At 31.7% G+C, this 14,959-nt stretch overlaps 1 protein-coding gene across 1 annotated transcript in view; it reads left to right on the top strand.

The window, feature by feature from the left end:
- dpr11 (defective proboscis extension response 11) overlaps positions 1 to 14,959 on the top strand; it is a 555,551-nt gene that overhangs the window by 280,625 nt on the left and 259,967 nt on the right. The window contains exon 4 of the mRNA XM_075289722.1: positions 4,034 to 5,982. Within this exon, the coding sequence (XP_075145837.1) occupies positions 5,919 to 5,982 (64 nt within the window). The 5' untranslated portion in view covers positions 4,034 to 5,918. The remainder of the gene's footprint in view (positions 1 to 4,033; positions 5,983 to 14,959) is intronic.

Here is a 14,959-nt window from a genome sequence, read left to right as displayed (position 1 = left end):
AATTTTCTATAGAAATAAAATTTTGACAAAATTTTCTATAGAAATAAAATTTTGACAAAATTTTCTATACAAATAACATTTTGCGAAAATTTTCTATAGAAATAAAATTTTGAGAAAATTTTGTATTTTCTATTAAAATAAAATGTTAAAAAAAATGTCTATAGAAATAACATTTTGACAAAATTTTCTATAGAAATAAAATTTTGACAAAATTTTCTATAAAAATAAAATTTTCTATAGAACTAAAATTTTGACAAAATTTTCTATAGAAATAAAATTTTGACAAAATTTTCCATAGAAATAAAATTTTGACAAAATTTTCTATAGAAATAAAATTTTGACAAAATTTTCCATAGAAATAAAATTTTGACAAAATTTTCCATAGAAATAAAATTTTGACAAAATTTTCTATAGAAATAAAATTTTGACAAAATTTTCTATACAAATAACATTTTGCGAAAATTTTCTATAGAAATAAAATTTTGACAAAATTTTCTATAAAAATAAAATTTTGACAACATTTTCTATAGAAATAAAATTTTGAGAAAAATTTGTATTGAAATAAATTTTTGAAAAAATTTTCTATAAAAATAAAATTTTGACAAAATTTTCTATAGAAATAAAATTTTGACAAAATTTTCTATAGAAATAAAATTTTAACAAAATTTTCTATAGAAATAAAATTGTAACAAAATTTTCTATAGAAATAAAATTTTGAGAAAATTTTCTATAGAAATAAAATTTTATCAAAATTTTCTATAGAAATAAAATTTTGAAAAAAATTTCTATAGAAATAAAATTATGACAAAATTTTCTATAGAAATAAGATGTTGACTATGGGAATACAATTTTAACAAAATTTTCTATAAGTATACAATTTTGACAAAATTTTCTATTGCAATAAAATTTAGACAAACTTTTCTATAAGAATAAAATTTTTACAAAAGACTAAAATTTTGGCCAAATTTTCTACAAGAATAAAATTTTGGCAACATTTTCTATGGGAATAAAATTTTGACAAAGTTTTCTATGGGAATAAAATTTTGACAAAATTTTCTGTAAGAATAAAATTTTGATAAAATTATCTATAGAAATAAAATTTTGATAAAATTTTCTATAAGAATAAAATTTTGACAAAATCTTCTATAGCAATAAAATTTTGACAAACTTTTCTATAAGAATAAAATTTTTACAAAAGACTAAAATTTTGGCCAAATTTTCTACAAGAATAAAATTTTGGCAACATTTTCTATGGGAATAAAATTTTGACAAAGTTTTCTATGGGAATAAAATTTTGACAAAATTTTCTGTAAGAATAAAATTTTGATAAAACTTTCTATAAGAATAAAATTTTGACAAAATTTTCTATAAGAATAAAATTTTGGAAAAATATTCTACAAGAATAAAATTTTGACAAAATTTTCTATAGGAATAAAATTTTGACAAAATTTTTTTAATAAAGTTTTGTATAGGAATAAAATTATGACCAAATTTTCTATAGGAATATATTTTTGACAAAAATTTCTACAAGATTAAAATTTTGGCAAAATTTTCTATAAATATAAAATTTTGACAAAGTTTTCTATGGGAATAAAATTTTGACAAATTTTCTACAGCAATAAAATTTTGACAAAATTTTCTATAGCAATAAAATTTTGACATCATTTTCCACAAGAATAAAATGTTGACAAAATTTTCTATAAGAATAAAATGTTGACAAAATTTTCTATAAGAATAAAATTTTGACAAAATTTTATACAAGAATAAAATGTTGACAAAATTTTCTATAGGAATAAATTTTTGACAAAAAATATCTCTATGAATAAAATAATGGCAAAATCTTCTATAGGAATAAAATTTTGACAAAATTTTCTATAGGAATAAAATTATGACAAAATTTTCTATTGAATACATTTTTGACAAAAATTTCTCCAGGAATAAAATATTGACAAAATTTTCATAGGATACAATTTTAACAACGTTTTTTTTTAGGAATAAAATTTTGACAAAATTTGCTCTAGGAATAAAATTTTGACAAAATTTTCTACAGAAATAAAATTTTGACAAAATTTTCTATAGAAATAAAATTTTGAAAAAATTTTCTATAGAAATAAAATTTTGACAAAATTTTCTATAGAAATAAAATTTTAACAAAATTTTCTATAGAAATAAAATTTTGACAAAATTTGCTATAGAAATAAAATTTTGACAAAATTTTCTATAGAAATCAAATTTTGACAAAATTTTCTATAGGAATAAAATTTTGACAAAATTTTCTATAGGAATAAAATTTTGACAAAATATTCTATAGGAATAAAATTTTGAAAAAAAAAAATCTACAGAAATAAAATTATGACAAAATTTTCTATAGAGATAAAATTTTGACAAAATTTTTGCATGGTTGTTAGAGACCATATACTAACACGACGTACCAAATTTCAAGCGGATCGGATGAATTTTGCTTCTTCAAGAGGCTCCGCAAGCCAAATCTGAGCGTCGGTTTATATGGGGGCTATACGTAAAAGTGCTTCGAGATGGGCCATTTGCAATACCGTTCGATCTACATCAATAACAACTACTTGTGCCAATTTTCAAATCGATAGCTTGTTTCGTTCGGAAGTTAACGTGATTTCAACAGACGGAGCCACCGTGGTGCAATGGTTAGCATGCCCGCCTTGCATACACAAGGTCGTGGGTTCGATTCCTGCTACGACCAAACACCAAAAAGTCTTTCAGCGGTGGATTATCCCACCTCAGTAATGCTGGTGACATTTCTGAGGGTTTCAAAGCTTCTCTAAGTGGTTTCACTGCAATGTGGAACGCCGTTCGGACTCGGCTATAAAAAGGAGGTCCCTTGTCATTGAGCTTAACATGGAATCGGGCAGCACTCAGTGATAAGAGAGAAGTTCACCACTGTGGTATCACAATGGACTGAATAGTCTAAGTGAGCCTGATACATCGGGCTGCCACATAACCTAACCTAACAGACGGACGGACGAACGGACATGCTTAGATCGACTCAGAATTTCACCACGACCCAGAATATATATACTTTATGGGGTCTTAGAGCAATATTTCGATGTGTTACAAACGGGATGACAAAGTTAATATACCCCCGATCCTATGGTGGAGGGTATAAAAAATATTTTTGTTTTATGTTCACTATAGGGTACTTATGTTTTTTGTGCTGCAACTCACCAGCTTTTACTATGTCAAGATGGGATATTATTCTTATGTTTATGCATTTTGCTATTGATTCCCATCGAAAGGTACAGCTTTGTAGTAATAAAGACAAGTTTGGATAGGATACACAGCTTATATATCGAATTTTCATTTATATTTTGTGATATAATAACAAAAACCAACCTAAAATATAGGCTGTATAATCTTTCAAAAAAGGACATTATTTATTTCAGTACAACTTGTAAATAAATTAAAATATATTCATCTTTCCTTTTATCATTTTCTTTAAGAATTTCATCTGCTAGTCTCTATAGCTGAATGGATAATAATCAAAAATTTCGTATAAATTTCCATATTATATATTCACTTTGATTAAAATGGATGATTTGTATATATTGATTATTCATTGCCATCATTCACTGTTAATTGAGTGAAAAATCTTTTCATGATTTTCCCATAAATTTCCCTATCAAAATATATGTATTCTAATTTTGTTCTCTTTTGTTTTCTTTTAATTTTCATAGAACACCCAATATCTAGCAAAAGGAAATTTTCCCTAACTCATCTATTTACATATCTATATGGCAAAAGCATATATCTTCTTCCATTAAGACAAAATAAAAACCAATTAGCTGTCTACAAGAAAAATGCAAAAGAAATCTTTACATTGTTTATATTTGAGAGATATAAATTAGTAATAAATCTTAGAACAACAAACAAACAAACACACAAAAAAATCGATTTATAATAAAACAATAAACTCCTTATAAAACTCTATTCTATGAGAGAAAGAACTCTCTACCTTTTGGGGCCATTTCTCATGTGATATTCCATTTACTTATCATTACAGATTTTGCAATTCGAAAGAGAGAGTGAGAGAGTGTGTGAAAAGAAAACGGATGTCTCCCCATACCCGCTAGGAAAAGACAATGCTGTATGGGTAGCAACAACAGAAATAATTTTTATGGAAAGCATACAATAAACAAATGAACCATAACAATAAATTTTCAAAACCTTCGAGAAACATTGGCAGCTACAGAAAATGTAAACACAATAAATAACCTGAATGGATGTTGCCAGGAAAGAACTTCTATGTACAAAAGGCTGAACGAAGGATCCATACAATTCGAATATTTTTCAAAACGGGGACAATAAAACCAACAAAGAATTAAAACGTGAAGCTTATAGAGAGAAGGCAAAAGAAAGTGGAAAAAATTATCAAAAATTAAAGTGTCTATAAGTTTGTTTTTGTTACATTCAGAGGAAATATTAAATCCTTGAAAGTCTTTACCAAGGTCCTGGCATTATAATCATCATTAGTTTTTTTTCTTTTTCTAGGAAAATCTCATATAAATTCCCCATACAAACAAATGAAGTGTTAAAATCATTCAAGTGGAAGTTAACAAGGACAAAAACAGAATAACTGGAATCATATAACTCAAGGACATTTCATTACAAATAAAACGTAGTGGGAATTCTTATGAAATTCTTTTTTCCCAAATTGCAATGAAAACCATGGTAATAAAATCTTTCATATTTAGCTCATCATAAAGGCTATTATGGGGGTGTGATAAAAATTGAAAGAATTGGATTCCAACCACAAATAATCCTTTTCCATGATCATTGCGATGATGATGCTGAATAATACCCTGATTCTCTGAAATGTGGCAATAAATGGAATTATCGATATTTGAGACAATATAAAGTGTGAGTGAAAGTAATAAAATTATTGTTTTGTTATTGTTAAAGGATATACGAAATTTGTTTCCCAATAAGACATATAAAACTCCATAAATTCCATGTCCGTCCGTTTTTATCTATCCACAGAGAACAAAAACAAAACGAAACAAATACAAATCCCCAAACAAAAAAAAAAAAGATATCATTACAAATGAAGCAATTATTAATAGCTAACCCCTAGTAAAGCAAAAAAATTTGGAGAGAAAAAAAAAAACAAAAGTCCCATAAAATCATAAAAATGAACAAAATATTAAACTAACAGAAAAAAATCCCACGCATACAAAGTAAAAAAATCTCTTAAGCGGAAACGGAAACCCAAAATGTAATGACTTCAAAGAGATAGCGAACAGCAACAACAGCAGCCAGCACAACAAAATCACAGAAACTCATAAAAAATTATTATTATATATTTTTTACGAATACGTAAAATTGTCATAACATAACCAACATCCAGAATATCGTGAAACTAAAAAAAAAAAAGAGAAAAAAACTTAGACAAACAACAAATTTTTTATGGCCATCGATTTTTTTTTGTTCGTTCTCGTCTTCATGTACTTTTTTTTGGGTTCTTTTAATACTCTAAGCGTCTAAGCGGCGTCAGGTTAATAGGAGCTGTATAACAACAACAAAAAACGTCAACAAAACAAAAGCCACTCCAAAAGCAATTCGTTAAAAGCATATCCCATCATAAACTGACTGACAAAGGGAATACCGAAAGAAAACGAAACAAAAACTAAAAACTAAAAACAAAAATACATAAAATATTATTATCTCAACGAGGAAAGTGTTAAAAAAAAATCCAACAACACAAATATCCATGCGAAAAATATAGTACCACCAAGTCATAAACTATTCATAACTTTAATGGCAAATCTTATAGACCACAAAGAACTTTTGTCGTTTTACTAAATCCTGTTTATTGGACAAATGCTACAAAGTCCTTTAATAAAACTAACATCATAATCAATTTATCGCACATTTACGAATACATCAAAATGCATTTGCAACAAATGCATTTTTGTCATTATATTGTGACTGCTGTATTTTATCTTAATATGGGTAAGTGAATTAAATTATTTGGAAAAATTATAATTACAGAAATATTATTAAGAGCAATAATCAAAAAAAAATTAATTGGTTTTATTAACCCTTTCACCACCGATGTCCACTACGGAGGATATCTAACTCTAACTCCCCACTTAATTACAATTTATTTCTCGATTTTATTTTAAATAGAAGCTCTATAAATATTTTCTGTATTGGTGAGCACTAAAATGGATTTTTATGAACTTCTTTAACAATAAACAAAAAATATGAAATTTTGTGACCATTTTTCTACTGTATGTCTCTCATAAATGGACATTCATACGAAAAATATAACTGATGATAATTCGAGTTTATATTTTGGATTTTTTTGTCACACTTCGAAATATATTATAGGCCAAATAGTGTTTATATTCGTATGACCATTTGGTCACAATTGAAGGATCATGGTTTCAGAACAAACTCATATAGCCATTGAAGTAATTGAGGTAGCTCCTCCAAATTACAATTATTGTTCTACTAACAGGTTGGCTGATAAGTCCCCGGTCTAACAAAGAAACACACATTTTTTTTGTCAAAATTCGTTTTTATTATTCAACATAGTTCCCTTCAAGAGCGATACAACGATTATAACAACCTTCCAATTTTTTGATACCATTTTGGTAGTACTCCTTCGGTTTTGCCTCAAAATAGGCCTCAGCATCGGCGATCACCTCTTCATTGCAGCCAAATTATTTCCCTGCGAGCATCCTTTTGAGGTCTGAGAACAAGAAAAAGTCGCTGGGGGTCAGATCTGGAGAATACGGTGGGTGGGGAAGCAATTCGAAGCCCAATTCACGAATTTTTGCCATCGTTCTCAATGACTTGTGGCACGGTGCGTTGTCTTGGTGGAACAACACTTTTTTATACCCTCCACCATAGGATGGGGGTATATTAACTTTGTCATTCCGTTTGTAACACATCGAAATATTGATCTAAGACCCCATAAAGTATATATATTCTGGGACGTGGTGAAATTATGAGTCGATCTGAGCATGTCCGTCCGTTCGTCTGTTGAAATCACGCTAACTTCCGAACGAAACAAGCTATAGACTTGAAACTTGGCACAAGTAGTTGTTATTGATGTAGGTCGGATGGTATTGCAAATGGGCCATATCGGTTCACTTTTACGTATAGACCCCATATAAACGGACACCCAAATTTGGCTTGCGATTGCTCTAAAAGAAGCACATTGCATCCGATCCGGCTGAAATTTGGTACATGGTGTTAGTATATGGTCTCTAACAACCATGCAAAGAATTGGTCCATATCGGTCCACTTTTACGTATAGCCCCCATATAAACGGACCCCCAAATTTGGCTTGCGATTGCTCTAAAAGAAGCACATTGCATCCGATCCGGCTGAAATTTGGTACATGGTGTTGGTATATGTTCTCTAATGACCAAGCAAAAATTGGTCCACATCGGCTCATAATTATATATAGCCCCCATATAAACCGATACCCAGATTTGACCTCCGGAGCCTCTTAGAGGAACAAAAGTCATCCGATCCGGATGAAATTGGGTACGTGGTGTTAGTATATTATCTCTAACAACCATGCCAAAATTGGTCCATATCGGTCCATAATTATATTTAGCCCCCATATAAACCGATCCCCAGATTTGACCTCCGGAGCCTCTTAGAGGAGCAAAAGTCATCCGATCCGGTTGAAATTTGGTTCGTGGTGTATTGTCTCTAACAACCATGTCAAAATTGGTCCATATCGGTCCATAATTATATTTAGCCCCCATATGAGCCGATCCCCAGATTTGACCTCCGGATCCTCTTAGAGGAGCAAAATTCAATCGATCCGGATGAAATTGGGTACGTGGTGTTAGTATATTGTCTCTAACAACCTTGCCAAAATTGGTCCATATCGGTCCATAATTATATTTAGCCCCCATATAAGCCGATCCCCAGATTTGACCTCCGGATCCTCATAGAGGAGCAAAATTCAATCGATCCGGATGAAATTGGGTACGTGGTGTTAGTATATGGTCTCTAACAACCACGCAAGAATTAGTCCATATCGGTCCATACTTATATATAGGCCCCATATAAACCGATCCCCCGATTTGGCTTGCGAGGCCTCTAATAAAAGCAAATTTCATCCGGTCCGGCTGAAATTTGGTACATGGTGTTAGTATATGGTATCTAACAACCATGCAAAAATTGGTCCACATCGGTCCATAATTATATATAGCCCCCATATAAACCGATCCCCCGATTTGGCTTGCGAGGCCTCTAAGAGAAGCAAATTTCATCCGATCCGGCTGAAATTTGGTACATGGTGTTTATATATGGTCTCTAACAACCATTATGGTCCACATCGGTCCATAATTATATATAGCCCCCATATAAACCGTTACCCAGATTTGATCTTCGGAGCCTCTTGGAGGAGCAAAATTCATCCGATCCGATTGAAATTTGCAACGTGGTGTTAGTATAAGGCCGGTAATAACCATGCCAAAATTGGTCCATATCGGGCTATAGTTATATATAGGCGATCCCCAATCACACAAAAACTGGTCCTTATCGGTTCATAATCATGGTTGCCGCTCGAGCCAAAAATAATTTACCAAAATTTTATTTTTATAGAAAACATTGTCAAAATGTTATTTCTATAGAAAATTTTGTCAAAATTTTATTTCTATAGAAAATTTTGTCAAAATTTTATTTCTATAGAACATTTTGTCAATGTTTTATTTCTATAGAAAATTTTATTTCTATAGAAAATTTTGTCAGAATTTTATTTTTATAGAAAACGTTTTCCAAATTTTACTTCTATAGAAAATTTTTTCCAAATTTTATTTCTATAGAAAATTTTGTAAGAATTTTATTTCTATAGAAAATTTTATCCAAATTTTATTTCTATAGAAAAATTTTTCCAAATTTTATTTCTATAGAAAATTTTTTCCAAATTTTACTTCTATAGAAAATGTTGTCAAAATTTTATTTCTATAGAAACTTTAAACTTAATTATATATGTATTTAATCAGCCTTTTTTAGTTTAATATATACCACGTATGGACTATGTGATATATATTGCGGTGTTAGGAAGTTTTAAGATACCTTGCCATCGGCAAGTGTTATCGCAACCCAAGTAATTCGATGGTGGATGACAGTCTTCAGTAGAAGTTTCTACGCAATCCATGGTGGAGGGTACATAATCTTCGGCCTGGCTGAACTTACGGCCGTATATACTTGTTCTTCTTCATATGAGGCCGTTTTGGCGCGATTTCGACCTTCAAACACTCCAATAACGCCATATAATAGTCACTGTTGATGGTTTTTTCCTTCTCAAGATAATCGATAAAAATTATTCCATGCGCATCCCAAAAAACAGAGCCCATTACTTTGCCAGCGGACTTTTGAGTCTTTCCACGCTTCGGAGACGGTTCACCGGTCGCTGTCCACTCAGTCGACTGTCAATTGGACTCAGGAGTGTAGTGATGGAGTCATGTTTCATCCATTGTCACATATTGGGGGAAAAACTAGGGTGTATTACGAGTTAACAGCTGCAAACACCGCTCAGAATCATCAACACGTTGTTGTTTTTGGTCAAATGTGAGCTCGCGCGGCACCCATTTTACACAGAGCTTCCGAATATCCAAGTATTGATGAATGATATGACCAACACATTCCTTTGATATCTTTAGGGCCTCTGCTATCTCGATCAACTTCATTTTACGGTCATTCAAAATCATTTTGTGGATTTTTTTGATGTTTTCGTCGGTAACCACCTCTTTCGGGCGTCCACTGCGTCACCGTCCTCCGTGCTCATTTTACCACGCTTGAATTTTGCATACCAATCAATTATTGTTGATTTCCCTGGGGCAGAGTCCGAAAACTCATTATCAAGCCAAGTTTTTCCTTCCACCGTATTTTTTCCCTTCAGAAAACAGTATTTTATCAAAACACGAAATTCCTTTTTTTCCATTTTTTTCACAATAACAAAAGTTGCTTCACAAAAGACGCTCTATCTCACAAACTAATTGACTTACAGACGTCCAATTTTGACACGAATAATTTGAAGGTTGGTACTATATAAAAATAATATGCATTTAATACTAGCGACGCCATCTATGTGTCAGACCGGGGACTTATCAGCCAACCTGCTATTATGCTATTAGTACAATTCAAAACAGAAGAAAAATCAATGTTTTTAGAATATTTTTATTGCTCAATTTATTATCCTAACGAAAATTTAAAATTAAAAACAACGTAACCCTCTATGATATCTCTTACATCTTCAAAATTTACTATGTAAGCACATATGTTTAACTAAATTCCTCTAAAGGGTTTTAAAATACCAAGCTGCATATCCAATTTAGAGCGTAACCAAAAGGTGACAAAAACACACGCACACACCCACACATAATCAACAAAATTGTATATGTGTAATGTAAACTTTACAATTCTCTCGATGCCAATTGAGGACATTGGTAAATTGTTTTAACGACATGTGTAAATACATTATGGAACACTATTTCAACCACAGACACTCAGAACCATATTTGCATGGACATTAGGGGAGGGTACTAAATCAAAACGCACGAATATAGTAACAAAAGAATGACGAATAATTTTTGTAGCAGTTAGGTAACATTTAGATAATAGTTTAAAATAAATGGTATGGGATCATTATTCTAGTAGTATGAACTTTTAATTCCACATATGATGAAAATCTCCACTGAATTTCTGCTATCCTAAGGATGTTGACTAAAAAAGTAGCATTGTAGGCATAACTAGAAATTTTCTTCCTATCCAAGGCTTAAAATTGTGAATCTGGTTAACATTTTATTGGTGGAAATTAGCTCCCAGCACACGCTATGGGAAGTACGCAATGACAAAAGGAAAGTTTGTCGTTTTACACCCTATACCACATAGTGGTCAATATAAAATTATAAGCCTCCATGTTCCAATATTTGGAATCGCAAGAATTTATTTTTCTTATAACGAAAAAAATAGAGATATTCGCCGACTCCAATACAATTTTAATTTGAACTTTTCATTAAAAAAAAAAATGTATTACCAAAGCTTAAGTTCAAAAGTTTCGGGGTTAGGAAATTATGGTCAAACGAAAATTTTGCAATAGCGATTCCGAATTTCGCAAAATGGGGAATAGCTTTGATCTGCAAGATTTATTTTAAGAACCCATAAAATAAGCCAGATCAACACTGCATCACCAGCTGAATCGATCTAGACTTTGATGTCCGTCCGTCCGTCTGTCCATGTGTTTGTTGTTACATGGTTCAGATAATAATTTTTAATAATGTTTTTTTTTTTTTTTAAATTTGGTATATGGGTTTTTTGACACAAGAAACAAAGCTTTTGAATTTGAAAAAAAGAAAAACAAGTATATACGGCCGTAAGTTCGGCCAGGCCGAACATTATGTACCCTCCATCATGGATTGCGTAAAAACTTCTACTAAAGACTGACATCCATAATCGAATTAATAGGGTTGTGGTATCTTAAAACTTCTTAACATCGTTTTCTAAATTGTTAGTTAGTCCATACGTGGTATATATTAGAAAAAACAAGTATATACGGCCGTAAGTTCGGCCAGGCCGAAGCTTATGTACCCTCCATCATGGAATTACTTAAGTTGTGGTAACGCTTGCCGATGGCAAGGTACCTTAAAACCTCCTAACACCATCTTCTAAAATGTATGTAAGTCCATACGTGGTATATATTAAATCAAAAAAGATCGATCCAATACGTATATAATTCAGTTTGACAAATTAGACATAAAATTTTAACAAAATTTTCTACAGAAATTAAATTTTAACAACATTTTCTATAGAAATAAAATTTTAACAAAATTTTCTATAGAAATAAAAATGTTGACAAAAATTTATACAGAAATAAAATTTTAACAAAATTTTCTATAGAAATAAAATTTTGACAACATTTTCTATAAAAATAAAATCTTGGTAGATTATTTTTGGCTAGAGTGGCAACCATGATTATGAACCGATATGGACCACTTTTTGTTTGGTTGGAGATCGGCTATATATAACTATAGACCGATATGGACCAATTTTGGTATGGTTGTTAGCGGCCATATACTAACAGCACATTCCAAATTTGAACCGGATCGGATGAATTTTGCTCCTCCAAGAGGCTCCGGAGGTCAAATCTGGAGAACGTTTTATATGGGGGCTATATATAATTATGAATCGATATGGACCAATTCTGGCACGGTTGTTAGAGACCATATACTAACACCATGTACAAAATTTCAGCCGGATCGGATGAAATTTGCTTCTCTTTGAGGCTTCGCAAGCCAAATCTGGGGATCGGTTTATAAGGGGGCTATATATAATTATGGACCGATTTGGACCAATTTTTGCATGGTTTTTAGAGACCATTTACCAACACCATGTACAAAAGTTCAGCCAGATCGGATGAAATATGCTTCTTTTAGAAGCTCCACAAGCCAAATCTGGGGATCGGTTTATATGGGAGCTATATACAATTATTGACCGATGTGGACCAATTTTTGCATGGTTGTTAGAGACTATATACCAATATCATGTACCAAATTTGAGTTGGATCGGAAGAAATTTGCTTCTCTTTGAGGCTCCTCAACCCAAATCTGGGGATCGGTTTATATAAGGGCTATATATAATTATGGGCCGATGTGGTCCAATTTTGGCATGGTTATGAGAGACCATATGCTAACACCATAAACCAAATTTTAGCCAGATCGGATGAAATTGGCCTCTCTTAGAGGTTCCGCAAGCCAAATTGGGGGATCGGTTTATATGGGGGCTATATATAATTACTGACCGATGTGGACCAATTTTTGCACGATTGTTAGAGACCATATACCAACACCATGTACCAAATTTCAGCCGGATCGGATGAAATATGCTTCTCTTTGAGGCTCCGCAAGCCAAATCTGGAGATCGGTTTATATGGGGGCTATATATAACTAAAGACCGATGAGGACCAATTTTTGCATGGTTTTTAGAGACCACATCATGTACCAAATTTCAGCCGGATCGGATGAAATTTGCTTCTCTTAGAGGCTCCGCAAGCCAAATCGGGGGATCGATTTATATGGGGGCTTATATAATTATGGACCGATGTGGACCAATTTTTGCATGGCTGTTAGAGACCATATACTAACACCATGTACAAAATTTCAGCCGGATCGGTTGAAATTTGCTTCTCTTAGAGGATCGGCAAGACAAATTTGGGGGTCCGTTTATATGGGGGCTATACGTAAAAGTGGATCGATATGCCTCATTTGCAATATCGTCCGACCTACATTAATAACAACTACTTGTGCCAAGTTTCAAGTCGATAGCTTGTTTCGTTCGGAAGTTAGCGTGATTTCAACAGACGGACGGACGGACATGCTCAGATCGACTCAGAATTTCACCACGACCCAGAATATATATACCTTATGGGGTCTTAGAGCAATATTTCGATGTGTTACAAACGGAATGACAAAGTTAATACACCCCCATCCTATGGTGGAGGGTATAAAAATCAATCAAATTTATAACTAGCCCATATATATATATATATATATATATATATATATATATATATATATATATATATATATATATATATATATATATATATATATATATATATATATATATATATATATATATATATATATATATATATATATATATATATATATATATATATATATATATATATATATATATATATATATATATATATATATATATATATATATATATATATATATATATATATATATATATATATATATATATATATATATATATATATATATATATATATATATATATATATATATATATATATATATATATATATATATATATATATATATATATATTTCGATGATGGGGTCATATTGATCTTATTTGCTAACCAATTATGTTCAAATTTGACTCAGATTTTGATGTAATCCGCGTACATATGTGTCGCCGCGTTTTTCTCAATTTGGTCATTATATTATAGTTATTCAACGATTTATACAAAATTGACACTGTATAATCCAAATCAGATCAGATTTAGATGTAGCGCCGTCTTGAAATAATGGACTTTATATTTTATATAATTTTTAGTGCCAACTTTACTAATGCCCCTGGTTCAAAAGTTCAACGGGTTGAAATCTGAAAATTTTTGGACTATTGTATGGTAGACATTTTTTTTCTTAGACCAGTCTTGTTAATTAGGTCTTTAGGACATTTTCCCGAGAATAATCGGCATTTATTTTGACCACTTGGTCGATTAATACGAGGTGAGAGCGACCATTTGGCGTTACGACGACGCACGCCCTTACCATTGGCGACGCTGGTCATCTTGTCATCTCATTGCGAAAACTCAAATTCGGTAACTGGCCCCTATCGTGTTAGCGAAGCAACTCCGTAGTTTTTTCCTGTTCTCGCCATTTATTGAGATCAGTAGAAAATTTTCTACCACTGCTGCCTGAATTTCGATCAAATTTGTCCTTCATATTTCCATGCGTCTCACTGTGGAACAGCTATTGAATATGTTCACAACAACCAGAAATAGATGAGATGGTTACATTGTATATATCGCAATAATACTCAGGTCCGGCCTCTCAGTCGATCTAGCCTCGTCCGCCCCTCCGTCTGTCTGTGAACACATTTTTATCATCCAAGTTTAGGTGTCGGTTTTAGTCCAATTGACTTCAAACTTAGTATGTGTTTTAAGTCAGAGGATTTTTGAAGAAATCGGTTTAGATTTAGATATAGCTCCCGTATATACCTTTCGCCGGTCATGCACTTATATAGCCCCAGAAGCCAGAGTTTTACCCTGATTTGCATTAAATTTCTCACATGGAGTTCTTTCTGATCTATTTCTCTTTCAAAAGAATTAATCACTTAAGATGAATAAACGACGACCCGCTCTATTTCAAATCTACCGCCAACATATTAACATACTTTTACCAGGCAGCCCTACTACAAC

The sequence above is a fragment of the Haematobia irritans genome, chromosome 1, assembly GCF_050003625.1.
Source record: "Haematobia irritans isolate KBUSLIRL chromosome 1, ASM5000362v1, whole genome shotgun sequence".
NCBI classification, from domain to species: Eukaryota; Metazoa; Arthropoda; class Insecta; order Diptera; family Muscidae; genus Haematobia; species Haematobia irritans.
This window is presented reverse-complemented; position numbering and strand designations above follow the sequence as displayed.